General features: G+C 41.0%; 1 protein-coding gene across 1 annotated transcript in view; it reads left to right on the forward strand.

The window, feature by feature from the left end:
* cd2ap (CD2-associated protein) overlaps positions 1-17,243 on the forward strand; it is a 189,629-nt gene that overhangs the window by 139,090 nt on the left and 33,296 nt on the right. Inside the window, exons 13-16 of the mRNA XM_061894082.1 lie at positions 2,006-2,147; positions 8,356-8,456; positions 13,250-13,368; positions 16,502-16,585. Coding sequence (XP_061750066.1) covers positions 2,006-2,147; positions 8,356-8,456; positions 13,250-13,368; positions 16,502-16,585 — 446 coding nt within the window. The remainder of the gene's footprint in view (positions 1-2,005; positions 2,148-8,355; positions 8,457-13,249; positions 13,369-16,501; positions 16,586-17,243) is intronic.

Below are 17,243 nucleotides of genomic sequence, written 5' to 3' on the forward strand. Positions count from 1 at the left end.
GGACCCACGTGGCCTCTTCAGGCTGACACCGGCCGGGCCCCATGGGGACAGCACTCGCCATCGTGCCCCACCTCAGGGCCTGGCTCCAACGGGGAGCCCCGGTGACCCCGCGTCCGGGCCTTGATTTGTACTTTTGTGTTTAAAAAATGTCGGTTTGGTACGTACCTCGGTTTAGAGGTCACGGTTCGGTTCTTTTTCGGTACAGTAAGAAAACAATAAAATATAAATTTTTTGGTTGTTTACCAAATTTGTAAACGATGGCTTTATCCTTTTAACATTGGGAACACTATAATAATTCTGCCCACGTTAATCCACATTAAACTGCCTCAAGTTGTTGCTTTGATTAAATAAAATGACAAAACCTTTCTTCTACACATAAAAAGTGCAACATTAAACAGTTTCAAGTCAACTCCATCCATCCATCCATCCATCCATCCATCATCTTCCGCTTATCCGAGGTCGGGTCGCGGGGGCAACAGCCTAAGCAGGGAAGCCCAGACTTCCCTCTCTCCAGCCACTTCGTCTAGCTCTTCCCGGGGGATCCCGAGGCGTTCCCAGGCCAGCCGGGAGACATAGTCTTCCCAACGTGTCCTGGGTCTTCCCCGTGGCCTCCTACCGGCTGGACGTGCCCTAAACACCTCCCTAGGGAGGCGTTTGGGTGGCATCCTGACCAGATGCCCGAACCACCTCATCTGGCTCCTCTCCATGTGAAGGAGCAGCGGATTTACTTTGAGTTCCTCCCGGATGGCAGAGCTTCTCACCCTATCTCTAAGGGAGAGACCCAAACTCATTTGGGCCGCTTGTACCCGTGATCTTATCCTTTCGGTCATGACCCAAAGCTCATGACCATAGGTGAGGATGGGAACGTAGATCGACCGGTAAATTGAGAGCTTTGCCTTCCGGCTCAGCTCCTTCTTCACCACAACGGATCGATACAACGTCCGCATTACTGAAGACCCCGCACCGATCCGCCTGTCGATCTCACGATCCACTCTTCCCCCACTCGTGAACAAGACTCCTAGGTACTTGAAGTCCTCCACTTGGAGCAGGGTCTCCTCCCCAACCCTGAGATGGCACTCCACCCTTTTCCGGGAGAGAACCATTGACTTCAAGTCAACTCATCATCCTTAATTTATTACAGCATTTGGGAAGCCTGTATTTGACTTTTATTATACACACACACACAACACACACACACACAGCAAAATGAGGTAACCTAACGCTAAAAGCTAATTAGCCTTCACCTCAACCCAGAACTATGAGAGAGCTGAGCTGTAGTTTAAGTTTCTAGAAGTTCAACAGGCTCATAGTGATGTTTGTAATAGTTTTGACTGGGAAGTGGTTTTTTTTATAATTTTGGGAGTGTACGATGTCAGCTGCTCACCTGCTAAACACATATCTGCTCATCTCGACGCCGGAGCACTGACTCCATGCTTTCTGAATACGCACCGCTGATTGGCTTTGTATGTAACCAATCAGATGGTTGTGTGGATGGGACAATGCTGGGGGCTCACTGCTCAGACAGAGGCAGAAAGCAGAGCAGCTTGTTAAGACTTTAGGTTACAAACTCGTTCGATACACCCTCGTACCGAACCAAAAACCCCGTACCGAAACGGTTCAATACAAATACACGTACCGTTACACCCCTAGTGAATATATACACATATACACATATATATCAATCAAACTTAATTTATATAGCCCTTAATCACAAATGTCTCAAAGGGCTGCACAAGCCACAACGACATCCTCTGCTCAGATCCTACGTAAGGGCAAGAAAAAACTCAAACTATATATATATATATATATATATATATATATATATATGTATATTTATATATATATATATATATAGTGCATACCTGTACTAAGAGACGTGTATATATAAAACATACCTGTACTGTATTTAATAACCTGCCTCTATCTAATTTCTCTACCATGTAAACACTATGTCAATGTTGCAGTTGGCAAAAGTGTGTAATTACTCCACCATGTAATGTTGCAGTGGACAAGCCTGTGCCAGATCCCAAACCATCCAAGCCTGTGGCGCCAACCCCGCCCAAGAAGCCGGTGCCTCCACCAGGCAAAGGCAGGCAGGGAGTTCCAAGGAGGCCAGACAAAGCTCTCACTCCATCGCCGAATCTCAAGTGAGTCTTTTCTTTCCTGTCGGGATTTTCGCATAGGACCCAAAGTGGAACCTGTTCATGTCCACCAAGTCCTGCTCCGTCAAATTTTGCCCAACATTCAAAATTCCTGTTTGAGACAAGAACACATGTTTTTTGTTCTCCTATTGTGTAATATACAGCTGGTAGTACACTTAACGACTTGATCTATTCCACCTATTAACATGCCTTCATCAGCATCAATCAATCAATCAATGTTTACTTATATAGCCCTAAATCACTAGTGTCTCAAAGGGCTGCACAAAGCACTAAGACATCCTCGGTAGGCCCACATAAGGGCAAGGAAAACTCACACCCAGTGGGACGTCGGTGACAATGATGACTATGAGAACCTTAGAGAGGAGGAAAGCAATGGATGTCGAGCGGGTCTAACATGATACTGTGAAAGTTCAATCCATAATGGATCCAACACAGTCGCGAGAGTCCAGTCCAAAGCGGATCCAACACAGCAGCGAGAGTCCCGTCCACAGGAAACCATCTCAAGCGGAGGCGGATCAGCAGCGCAGAGATGTCCCCAGCCGATACACAGGCAAGCAGTACATGGCCACCGGATCGGACCGGACCCCCTCCACAAGGGAGAGTGGGACATAGGAGAAAAAGAAAAGAAACGGCAGATCAACTGGTCTAAAAAGGGAGTCTATTTAAAGGCTAGAGTATACAAATGAGTTTTAAGGTGAGACTTAAATGCTTCTACTGAGGTGGCATCTCAAACTGTTACCGGGAGGGCATTCCAGAGTACTGGAGCCCGAAATTAAAACGCTCTATAGCCCGCAGACTTTTTTTGGGCTTTAGGAATCACTAATAAGCCGGAGTCCTTTGAACGCAAATTTCTTGCTGGGACATATGGTACAATACAATCGGCAAGATAGGATGGAGCTAGACCGTGTAGTATTTTATACGTAAGTAGTAAAACCTTAAAGTCGCATCTTAAGTGCACAGGAAGCCAGTGCAGGTGAGCCAGTACAGGTATATATGTATGTATATATGTATATAAAGGTATATACAGTATAGGTATATATGTATGTATATATGTATATAAAGGTATATACAGTACAGGCGTAATGTGATCAAACTTTCTTGTTCTTGTCAAAAGTCTAGCAGCCGCATTTTGTACCAACTGTAATCTTTTAATGCTAGACATGGGGAGACCCGAAAATAATACGTTACAGTAATCGAGACGAGACGTAACAAATGCATGGATAATGATCTCAGCGTCTTTAGTGGACAGAATGGAGCAAATTTTAGCGATATTACGGAGATGAAAGAAGGCCGTTTTAGTAACGCTTTTAATGTGTGACTCAAAGGAGAGAGTTGGGTCGAAGATAATACCCAGATTCTTTACCGTGTCGCCTTGTTTAATTGTTTGGTTGTCAAATGTTAGAGTTGTATTATTAAATAGAGGTCGGTGTCTAGCAGGACCGATAATCAGCATTTCCGTTTTTTTGGCGTTGAGTTGCAAAAAGTTAGCGGACATCCATTGTTTAATTTCATTAAGACACGCCTCCAGCTGACTACAATCCGGCGTGTTGGTCAGCTTTAGGGGCATGTAGAGTTGGGTGTCATCAGCATAGCAGTGAAAGCTAACACCGTATTTGCGTATGATGTCACCTAGCGGCAGCATGTAGATGCTGAAGAGTGCAGGGCCAAGGACCGAACCCTGGGGAACTCCACACGTTACCTTAACATAGTCCGAGGTCACATTGTTATGGGAGACGCACTGCATCCTATCAGTAAGATAAGATGTGTAAGTATGTATGTTAGGTAGTAAAAGGGACATTCATAGTACCATGTTGAAGCATTATCAGCATCTTGTATACATGTGTAAGAATGTACAGTCAAGAATATAAGTATTTGAACACCCTGCTATTTTGCAAGTTCTCCCACTTAGAAATCATGGAGGGGTCTGAAATTTCACGGTAGGTGCATGTCCACTCTAAGAGAGAGAACCTAAAAAGAAAAATCCAGAAATCACAATATATGATTTTTTAACAATTTATTTGTGTGATAAGTATTTGAACACCTGTCTATCAGCTAGAATTCTGACCCTCAAAGACCTGTTAGTCCGCCTTTAAAAGTCCTCCACTCCACGGTATTATCCTGAATCAGATGCACCTGTGTGAGGTCGTTTGCTGCATAAAGACACCTGTCCACCACATAAGACCCAAACATTCAGCATGGCTAAGAGCAAAGAGCTGTCCAAAGACACCAGAGACAAAATTGTACAACTCCACGAGGATGGAAAGGGCTATGAAGAAATTGCCAAACAGCTTGGTGAAAAAAGGTCCACTGTTGGATTAATCATTAGAAAATGGAAGAAGCTAAACATGACGGTCAATCTCAATCGAAAGGGAGCCCCTGGTGGGGTCTCAATGATGCTAAGACAGGTGAGAAATTAGCCCAGGACTTGGTCAATGACCTGAAAAGAGCTGGGACCACATGGTGACTATTTGTAATACACTAAGACGTCATGGTTTGAAATCATACATGGCACGGAAGGTTCCCCTGCTTAAACCAGCACATGGTAAGCCCGGTCTTAATATTGCCAATGACCATTTGGATGATCCAGAGGAGTCACGGGAGAAAGTTTTGTGGACAGATGAGACCGAGAACTGACCTTTTTGGTCATAATTCCACTATGTGTGTTTGGATGAAGAAGAATGATGCGTACCATCCCAAGAACACCATCCCTACTGTGAAGCATGGGGGGGTAGCATCATGCTTTGGGGGTGTTTTTCTGCTCATGGGAGAGGACGGCTGTACTGTATTAAGGAGAGGACGACTACAGCCATGTATTGTGAGATTTTGGCCAAAAACTTCCTTCCCTCAGTCAGATCATTGAAGATGAGTCAATCAATCAATCAATCAATGTTTATTTATATAGCCCCAAATCACAAATGTCTCAAAGGACTGCACAAATCATTACGACTACAACATCCTCGGAAGAACCCACAAAAGGGCAAGGAAAACTCACACCCAGTGGGCAGGGAGAATTCACATTCAGTGGGACGCCAGTGACAATGCTGACTATGAGAAACCTTGGAGAGGACCTCAGATGTGGGCAACCCCCCCCCCTCTAGGGGACCGAAAGCAATGGATGTCGAGCGGGTCTAACATGATACTGTGAAAGTTCAATCCATAGTGGCTCCAAGACAGCAGTGAGAGTCCCGTCCACAGGAAACCATCTCAAGCGGATCAGCAGCGTAGAGATGTCCCCAACCGATACAGGCGAGCGGTCCATCCTGGGTCCCGACGAGCGGTCCATCCTGGGTCTCGACTCTGGACAGTCAGTACTTCATCCATGGTCATCGGACCGGACCCCCTCCACAAGGGAGGGGGGGACATAGGAGAAAGAAAAGAAGCGGCAGATCAACTGGTCTAAAAAGGAGGTCTATTTAAAGGCTAGAGTATACAGATGAGTTTTAAGATGAGACTTAAATGCTCTTGGCTGGATCTTCCAACATGACAATGACCCAAAGCACACAGCCAGGAAAACCAAGAAGTGGCTTCGTAAAAACCACATCAAGGTCCAGGAGTGGTCTAGCCAGTCTCCAGACCTAAATCCAATTGAAAGTCTGTCTTACTCAGCGACAGCCCAGAATCCTGACTGATCTAGAGAAGATCTGTGTGGAGGAGTGGACCAAAATCCCTCCTGCAGTCTGTGCAAACCTGCTGAAGAACTACAGGAAACGTTTGACCTTTGTAATTGCAAAGAAAGGCTACTCTACCAAATATTAATGTTGGTGTTTAAATACTTATTTTCCGCTGTATCACACAAATAAATTGTTAAAAAATCATACATTGTGATTTCTGGATTTTTCTTTTTAGGTTATCTCTCATACAGTGGACATGCACCTACCGTGAACATTTCCATGATTTCTAAGTGGGAGAACTTGCAAAATAGCAGGGTGTTCAAATACTTATTTTCTGGACTGTATTTTAGGTAGTAACACAGACATTCCTAGTACCATGTTGAAGCATCATTAATGATACTTCCTTCAATAAAATACAACCCTTACTAACCATGGCAGACTTCATGAGAGCCAACGATCACTACTTTATGACACATGATGATCCAGAACCTAATATTTTTTAATATAACAGGGCTTTCACGGGCCATTTTAAACACATTAAAAGTCATTATATGGATTTTGAGAAAATAAAGGCCTTAAAAAGCATTAAATGCGATGTCCAGAGGCATTAAAAAAAGTAATAGAGTTGTGGGATTTGGCCGATCAAACAACGAAACGACAGAACTGTTGCTTTACGGAGAGTAAATGGGACAATGAAAAAGGAGATTTACCTCCAAATTCTTCAGGACAAACTGAAATCTTCAGCCCGGAGGTTGGGTCTTGGGTACAGGAGCTAATCAAAGACCGCCCCATTTGCTTCTTCAGGAGACACTTAGTGTTTTGCCATTCACAAGTCAGGAAGATCTATATATAAACCATCACAAGACAGGGTTATGTCCCTGGACAAAGTCACAAGTAAACGTGCTTGTAATGACGAGTGTCAGTTTTAACGACAAGCACTTATGTAGTCTACTAAATCAATCAATCAATCGATGTTTATTTATATAGCCCCAAATCACAAAAGTCATTAAATGGATTTTGATAAAATAAAGGCCTTAAAAAGCATTAAATGCGATGTCCAGAGGCATTAAAAAAGTAATAGAGTTGTGGGATTTGGCCGATCAAACAACGAAACGACAGAACAACAGAACTGTTGCTTTACAGAGAGTAAATGGGACAATGAAAAAGGAGAATTACCTCCAAATTCTTCAGGACAAACTCAAATCTTCAGCCCGGAGGTTGCGTCTTGGGCACAGGAGCTAATCAAAGACCGCTCCATTTGCTTCCTCAGGAGACTCTTAGTGTTTTGCCATTCACAAGTCAGGAAGATCTATATGTAAACCATCACAAATCAGGAAGATCTATATACAAACCATCACAAGACAGGAAGATCTGTATATAAACCATCACAAGTCAGGGTTATGTCCCTGGACAAAGTCACAAGTAAACGTGCTTGTAATGACGAGTGTTAGTTTTAACGACAAGCACTTATGTAGTCTACTAAATCAATCAATCAATCGATGTTTATTAATATAGCACCAACTCACAAAAGTCATTAAATGGATTTTGAGAAAATGAAGGCCTTAAAAAGCATTAAATGCGATGTCCAGAGGCATTAAAAAAAGTAATACAGTTGTGGGATTTGGCCGATCAAACAACGAAACGACAGAACTGTTGCTTTACGGAGAGTAAATGGGACAATGAAAAAGGAGATTTACCTCCAAATTCTTCAGGACAAACTGAAATCTTCAGCCCGGAGGTTGGGTCTTGGGTACAGGAGCTAATCAAAGACCGCCCCAATTGCTTCTTCAGGAGACACTTAGTGTTTTGCCATTCACAAGTCAGGAAGATCTATATATAAACCATCACAAGTCAGGGTTATGTCCCTGGACAAAGTCACAAGTAAACGTGCTTGTAATGACGAGTGTTAGTTTGAACGACAAGCACTTATGTAGTCTACTAAATCAATCAATCAATCGATGTTTATTTATATAGCCCCAAATCACAAAAGTCATTAAATGGATTTTGAGAAAATAAAGGCCTTAAAAAGCATTAAATGCGATGTCCAGAGGCATTAAAAAAGTAATACAGTTGTGGGATTTGGCCGATCAAACAATGAAACGACGGAACAACAGAACTGTTGCTTTACAGAGAGTAAATGGGACAATGAAAAAGGAGAACTACCTCCAAATTCTTCAGGACAAACTGAAATCTTCAGCCCGGAGGTTGGGTCTTGGACACAGGAGCTAATCAAAGACCGCCCCATTTGCTTCTTCAGGAGACACTTAGTGTTTTGCCATTCACAAGTCAGGAAGATCTATATATAAACCATCACAAGTCAGGAAGATCTATATACAAACCATCACAAGTCAGGAAGATCTGTATATAAACCATCACAAGTCAGGAAGATCTATATATAAACCATCACAAGTCAGGAAGATCTATATACAAACCATCACAAGTCAGGGTTATGTCCCTGGACAAAGTTGACGAGTGTTAGTTTGAACGACAAGCACTTATGTAGTCTACTAAATGATGATTTTTGGCCTTTTTTTTGCAATGTTGTGTCAATGCATCATCATTCATTTGTTTCTTCCTTCCAGACACAACGGGGAGCTGCCTTCGCCTCGTCCTAAGCCTGACTTGGAGCTGTCACTTCCTCCCAAGCCAAAACCCTCGGGGGACACGGGCGACAAAGACTCAAGTATGTGTCAGCTTATTATTAGTCGAACTCTTCCTCATGTCTCCTGCTCAACCGAGGAAGTTAAATCAGTCGTGTAGCCTACCATCAAAGTAATCATCACAGGTTGATTTGCCCAAAGACATTCACATGAAATTAGCATTTATATTAGCACTCAACAGCTCAGGCAGTTTTTCAGCCAAGGTGGAGGTATTTAGTCTCTTCTGCATTGTGACACATCACCAGGACAACCAATCAGTTGATGTCACACTACAGCCTGCTGGACAATATCATTTATTTAAAGGTCTCGCAGTCTGATAGTTTATATATCGATGATGAAATATTAACATTGCAACACATGCCAATACGGCCGCTTTAGTTTACTAAATTGTTATTTAAAATTTCCCGCGGAGTTTCTTGTTTAAAACGTCGCGGAATGATGTGATGGCATGGACTGTCAGGAAATATTAACTCAGCACCACTTGCGGCTAAAAGTCGTCTCTTTTCATCGCATAATTACACAGTGTTGCTGAATCTTTTGCAATTTGTTCAATGAATAATGGAGACAGCAAAGAAGAAAGCTGTAGGTGTATTGCAGCTGTCTTTAGCATCATTACCTTTAGAATGAAATGGCAGCAACACGTGACAAAGAAGGCAATAAATACTGATAAAGTTGAGGAATGCTCGTCCCACAAGTGTGCAGGTTAGTTGGGAACAGGTGGGTGCCATGAGTGGCTATAAAAGCAGACTGAGCAAAACTGCGTGAGCAAGTAGTCAAACAGTTTAAGAACAACGTTTCTCAAAGTGCAATTGCAAGAAATTTAGGGATTTCAACATCCACGCTCCATAATATCATCAAAAGGTTCAGGGAATTTGGAGAAATCACTCCGCGTAAATGGTTATTTTCCTCTTTGTTCCGGAGGACACCACGTCCTCTGTTTCCAAATCAAATTTGAAATGTGGACTCGTCAGACCACAGAACACTTTTCCACTTTGCATCAGTCTTTAGATGAGCTCAGGCCCAGCGAAGCTGGCGGCGTTTCAGGGTGTTGTTGATAAATGGGTTTTGATTTGCATAGTAGAGTTTTAACTTGCACTTACAGATGTAGCGACCAACTGTAGTTACTGACAGTGGTTTGATGAAGTGTTCCTGAGCCCATGTGGTGATATCCTGTTGGATTAATTGAAAATAAGTTATCTCATTTTATTCAAATATGATTGTTTGTGCATTGTGTAGACAAGCAGAAATGAAACTTGGCGTTTGATTGAAATTAGGTTGACCTACACACTTCAAAGAGGAATTGGCAGATGGTACAGAGCAATGCAGGAAGTTGCTATATTGTGTTAGGTATCCAACACAGCTGGAGATACCACCTCACCCCCTCCTCTTGTGTGTGTGTGCGTGTGTGTGTGTGTGTGTGTGTGTGTGTGTGTGTGTGTGTGTGTGTGTGTGTGTGTGTGTGTGTGTTTGTACAGTAGGGTCCCCAAATGAATTAAAATGCGAGGTGATTAGAGAAAGTTTTCAGAGTAAATTAGGAGCCTGTAACTGACAACTGCTCCAGTTACTTTCCTCGTACGAGAAAAGCAACCACTGGTTTGTCTTCTATTCTCTGTTTCTGTGTCTTTATAATGTCTCATGGTATTTGACCCTGACATATCCTTTACACACCGATGTCAGTTTTTGATGCAGTACCGCCTGAGGGATCAAAGGTCCGTAATATCATGGCTTACGTGCAGTGATATCTCCAGATTCTCTGAACTTTTTGATGATTTTACGCTACTTATTTAGCTTACCACCACCAGGTGTGAATGAATGATGGGTTCCCACTTCACTGTGAGCGCTTTGAGTATCTAACAATAGAAAAGCGCGATATGAATCTAATCCATTATTATTAATACACCCCCATACCATCACACATGCTGGCTTTTCAACTTTGCCCCTATAACAGTCCGAATGGTTATTTTCCTCTTTGTTCTGGAGGACACCCTGTCCACAGTTTCCAAATATAATTTGAAATGTGGACTCGTCACACCACAGAACACTTTTCCACTTTGCATCAGTCCATCTTAGGTGAGCTCGGGCCCAGCCAAGCCGGCGGCGTTCCTGGGTGTTGTTGATAAATGGGTTTTGCTTTGCATAGTAGAGTTTTAACTTGCACTTACAGATGTAGCAACCAACTGTAGTTACTGACAGTGGTTTTATGAAGTGTTCCTGAGCCCATGTGGTGATATCCTTTACACGCTGATATCTGTTTTTGATGCAAAAAGGGATCAAAAGTCCGTAATATCATCGCTTACGTGCAGTGATTTCTCCAGATTCTCTGAACTTTTTGATGATTTTACAGACCGTAGATGGTAAAATCCCTAAATTTCTTGCAATAGCTCGTTGAGAAATGTAGTTCTAAAAAATTTGCTTACAAAGTGGTGACCCTCACCCCATCCTTGTTTGTGAATTACTGAGCATTTTTTGGGAAGCTGTTTTTATACCCAATCATGGCACCCACCTGTTCCCAATTAGCCTGCACACCTGTGGGATGTTCCACATAAGTGTTTGATGAGCATTCCTCAACTTTATCAGTATTTATTGCCACCTTTCCCAACTTCTTTGTCACGTGTTGCTGGCATGAAATTCGAAAGTTAATGATTATTTGCAAATAAAAAATTTTGTTATGAGTTTGAACATCAAATATGTTGTCTTTGTAGCATATTCAACTGAATATGGGTTGAAAAGGATTTGCAAATTATTGTATTCTGTTTATATTTACATCGAACACAATTTTCCAAGTCGTGTGGAAACGGGGTTTGTAAGCAACATATATAAGCAAAATATATAGCCAACATCAGAGAGTGTTTGGGTGTGTGTGTGTGTGGTGTGTGTGTGTGTGTGTGTGTGTGTGTGTGTGTGTGTGTTGTCTCATACTAAGAGTGGTACTATTATATTGTTAGTGTAAAGGAGTTTTTCTTGTTTTTGTTAGTATGGTATTGTTATTGTATTCTATTGTTGATGTGGAATGGGGGTAGAGGGGTTGGGATGTTATTCTTGATGTGGAATAGAGGTAGAGGGGTTGGGATGTTATTAGCATCTGCTTCATCCAACCCCTTTTCAAGCCTTGCACAAATGTCTCTGCCAACATGTAAACCAATGTGTTGTGGTCAGAGGTGGGTAGAGTAGCCAGAAATTGTACTCAAATAAAAGTACTGTTACTTTAGAGATTTATTACTCAAGTAAAAGTAAGGAGTAGTCACCCAAATATTTACTTGAGTAAAAGTAAAAAGTATGTTGTGAAAAAAACTACTCAAGTATTGAGTAACTGATGAGTAACCTGATGACGGCAACAAATAATGCACAAAAACATAAAAGTAGCAATGAGCAAATTCAGAGCCAGGAATATCTCTTAATCAACTAAAACAATAATATATATTAAATAATAGTACATTAAAATAAAATAAAAAAATGGCACATTGAGCCACAATAATTTAACAGCACCATAGGCTCAGTAGGCATTTATTGTTTTGATTGATTTATTAAAACTTGTATTAGTAGATTGCACAGTACAGTACATAATCCGTACAATTGACCACTAAATGGTAACACCCCAATAAGTTTTTCAACTTGTTTATCAATTACTTAGGAAATGACCAAAACGAGGTGATCTACCTCATATATACATACACACACATATCATATACATACACACTTATATCATTTATACACACACATATCATATATATATATATATATACATACATTTATATATACAGTATATAATTTATATTTATTTATTTTGCCGTTTTTGTTGACATGTTGAAGGTGTTTTAATGAATATACATGCATGTTTAACATATAGATTCCTATCTTTCATGAAGACAAGAATATAAGTTACCTGATTCTGATGACTTGCATTGATTGGAATCAGACGTCCACGTTTTCAAATGGAGGAGAAAAAAAGTTCCTCTTTTCTGTCTAATACCACATGGAAGTCGTTGGTTTTTGGCATCTTATTTGTACAGCTTCCATATTCGTTTTTATACACTTTGCAAGAAATACATTGGCGGCAAACTCCGTAGCTTGCTAGCTTGTTAGTGCCGGTTTTAGGAGACTCTTATTTTGTTAGCGCAGGCGCGATGGAGCGGCGCTTTTATTGTGAAGACAGGAAGTGTGCGATCAGCCTTTAGGCTTTTGACGGGAAGTACGGTTGAAATAAAAAGTGTCTTTTTTACTTTACACTTTTGATTGATTGATTGAAACTTTTATTAGTAGCTTCCCTACAATCGACCACTAAATGGTAACATCCCAATAAGTTTGTCAGCTTTATGTCGGAGTCGACGTGTGACGGTCATGTGACCGCCTGGCTCTGTTTGATTGGTCCAACGTCACCAGTGACTGCATGTGATTGGTGAAACGCAGGCATGTGTGGATCCTACTTTGAAAAACCAAAACAAACATTAATAGATCGATAAAAAAAAGTAGCGAGTAACGAGCTGAATGTAGATAAATGGAGTGGAGTAAAAGTAGCGTTTCTTCTCTATAAATATACTCAAGTAAAAGTATGTTGCATAAAAACTACTCTTAGAAGTACAATTTATCCCAAAAGTTACTCAAGTAAATGTAACGGAGTAAATGTAGCGCGTTACTACCCACCTCTGATCTGTGGTACTGTGTTTGAAATAAATACTTCAATTCAATTCAACTACAAAGAGTGATGAAGTGTTGCTATATATGTCTGTCTGCCAGAATAAATACATTCATTCATAATTAAATTCATTCATTCAATATAACAATTATTGTGTCATGTTTTTTCCTATTTTCTCAACAGATCTAATCAATTTTGACGAGATGTCTTCCAGTTTAGAGAAGCTGTCCCACCCCACAGTTAACAGACCCAAGATTACTGGCCGCAGGTTGCCTGCCCAATTTGTGGGAGGAGGGCAGTCGGTGAGCATCTTTCTACTACACACAGTGTGTGTGTGTGTGTGTGTGTGTGTGTGTGTGTGTGTGTGTGTGTGTGTGTGTAATTGCTAACCAAACTGTTATCCATGTGTTGTTTACCATCCACAAATGTATTGAACATCCCTGAGAGACAACATTGATATTGAACATCCCTGAGGGACAACATTGATATTGAACATACCCGAGGGACAACATTGATATTGAACATCCTTGAGGGACAACATTGATATTGAACATCCCTGAGGGACAACATTGATATTGAACATCCTTGAGGGACAACATTGATATTGAACATCCCTGAGGGACAACATTGATATTAAACATTCATGAGGGACAACATTGATATTGAACATACCCGAGGGACAACATTGATATTGAACATCCCTGAGGGACAACATTGATATTAAACATTCATGAGGGACAACATTGATATTGAACATCATTGAGGGACAACATTGATATTGAACATCCCTGAGGGACAACATTGATATTAAACATCCCTGAGGGACAACATTGATATTGAACATCCTTGAGGGAAAACATTGAACATCCCTGAGGGACAACATTGATATTGAACATCCTTGAGAGACAACATTGATATTGAACATCCCTGAGGGACAACATTGATATTGAACATCCCTGAGGGACAACATTGATATTGAACATCCCTGAGGGACAACATTGATATTGAACATACCCAAGGGACAACATTGATATTGAACATCCCTGAGGGACAACATTGATATTGAACATCCTTGAGGGACAACATTGATATTGGACATCCTTGAGGGACAACATTGATATTGAACATCCCTGATGGACAACATTGATATTGAACATCCCTGAGGGACAACATTGATATTGAACATCCCTGATGGACAACATTGATATTGAACATCCCTGAGGGACAACATTGATATTGAACATACCCGAGGGACAACATTGATATTGAACATCCCTGAGGGACAACATTGATATTGAACATCCCTGAGGGACAACATTGATATTGAACATCCCTGAGGGACAACATTGATATTGAACATCCTTGAGGGGCAACATTGATATTGAACATCCCTGAGGGACAACATTGATATTGAACATCCCTGATGGACAACATTGATATTGAACATCCCTGAGGGACAACATTGATATTGAACATCCTTGAGGGACAACATTGATATTGAACATCCCTGAGGGACAACATTGATATTGAACATCCCTGATGGACAACATTGATATTGAACATCCCTGAGGGACAACATTGATATTGAACATCCTTGAGGGACAACATTGATATTGAACATCCCTGAGGGACAACTTTGATATTGAACATACCCGAGGGACAACATTGATATTGAACATCCCTGAGGGACAACATTGATATTGAACATCCCTGAGGGACAACATTGATATTGAACATCCCTGAGGGACAACTTTGATATTGAACATACCCGAGGGACAACATTGATATTGAACATCCCTGATGGACAACATTGATATTGAACATCCCTGAGGGACAACAGTGATATTGAACATCCTTGAGGGACAACATTGATATTGAACATCCCTGAGGGACAACTTTGATATTGAACATACCCGAGGGACAACATTGATATTGAACATCCCTGAGGGACAACATTGATATTGAACATCCCTGAGGGACAACTTTGATATTGAACATACCCGAGGGACAACATTGATATTAAACATCCCTGAGGGACAACATTGATATTGAACATACCCGAGGGACAACATTGATATTGAACATCCCTGAGGGACAACATTGATATTGGACATCCTTGAGGGACAACATTGATATTGAACATCCCTGAGGGACAACTTTGATATTGAACATACCCGAGGGACAACATTGATATTGAACATCCCTGAGGGACAACATTGATATTGAACATCCCTGATGGACAACATTGATATTGAACATCCCTGATGGACAACATTGATATTGAACATCCCTGAGGGACAACATTGATATTGAACATCCCTGAGGGACAACATTGATATTGAACATCCCTGAGGGACAACTTTGATATTGAACATACCCGAGGGACAACATTGATATTGAACATCCCTGATGGACAACATTGATATTGAACATCCCTGAGGGACAACATTGATATTGAACATCCCTGAGGGACAACATTGATATTGAACATCCTTGAGGGGCAACATTGATATTGAACATCCCTGAGGGACAACATTGATATTGAATATCCCTGATGGACAACATTGATATTGAACATCCCTGAGGGACAACATTGATATTGAACATCCTTGAGGGACAACATTGATATTGAACATCCCTGAGGGACAACTTTGATATTGAACATACCCGAGGGACAACATTGATATTGAACATCCCTGAGGGACAACATTGATATTGAACATACCCGAGGGACAACATTGATATTGAACATCCCTGATGGACAACATTGATATTGAACATCCCTGAGGGACAACATTGATATTGAACATCCCTGATGGACAACATTGATATTGAACATCCCTGAGGGACAACATTGATATTGAACATACCCGAGGGACAACTTTGATATTGAACATCCCTGAGGGACAACATTGATATTGAACATACCCGAGGGACAACATTGATATTGAACATCCCTGATGGACAACATTGATATTGAACATCCCTGAGGGACAACATTGATATTGAACATCCCTGATGGACAACATTGATATTGAACATCCCTGAGGGACAACATTGATATTGAACATACCCGAGGGACAACATTGATATTGAACATCCCTGATGGACAACATTGATATTGAACATCCCTGATGGACAACATTGATATTGAACATCCCTGAGGGACAACATTGATATTGAACATCCTTGAGGGACAACATTGATATTGAACATCCCTGAGGGACAACTTTGATATTAAACATCCCTGATGGACAACATTGATATTGAACATCCCTGATGGACAACATTGATATTGAACATCCCTGAGGGACAACATTGATATTGAACATCCCTGAGGGACAACATTGATATTGAACATCCCTGAGGGACAACATTAATATTGCAACACTTGTCAGCAGACATTCCAACTCCAGCTGATTGTCTTCCTTGCAGCCCAACAAGGAAGTGAATGTGGAGAAGTCCTTCAAGATGGACGAGGATGACGGCGCCAAACTAAAGCCTGCAGACTCCAGGAAGGTAATGTCTTAATTATTTACTAATATCATATCTTTTTAGAACCTTTCCTTACCCATTTACCATGTTATTTTCTGACAAAGGTTCTCTAGCTGACCTGAATAATTTTAGAATTCGATTTGATTATTTGTTAGCTTAAGTTATTTGATTAGTACCGAACAGCTCATTGTGTTGAAGGCTACACAACTTGTGTACAAGTCTGGATACACCACAATGTCTACATGCAGAAATATTATACAACTTAGCATACACACACACACTTTTGATACACCACTATGTCTACATGCAGAAATACTATACAACTTAGCATACACACACACACTTTTGATACACCACAATGTCTACGTGCAGAAATATTATACAACTTAGCATACACACACACACTTTTGATACACCACAATGTCTACGTGCAGAAATACGATACAACTTAGCATACACACACACACTTTTGATACACCACAATGTCTACGTGCAGAAATATTATACAACTTAGCATACACACACACACTTTTGATACACCACAATGTCTACGTGCAGAAATACGATACAACTTAGCATATACACACACACTTTTGATACACCACAATGTCTACATGCAGAAATATTATACAACTTAGCATACACACACACACTTTTGATACACCACAATGTCTACATGCAG

This window comes from Nerophis ophidion, linkage group LG03 (genome assembly GCF_033978795.1).
Source record: "Nerophis ophidion isolate RoL-2023_Sa linkage group LG03, RoL_Noph_v1.0, whole genome shotgun sequence".
Lineage (NCBI taxonomy): Eukaryota > Metazoa > Chordata > Actinopteri > Syngnathiformes > Syngnathidae > Nerophis > Nerophis ophidion.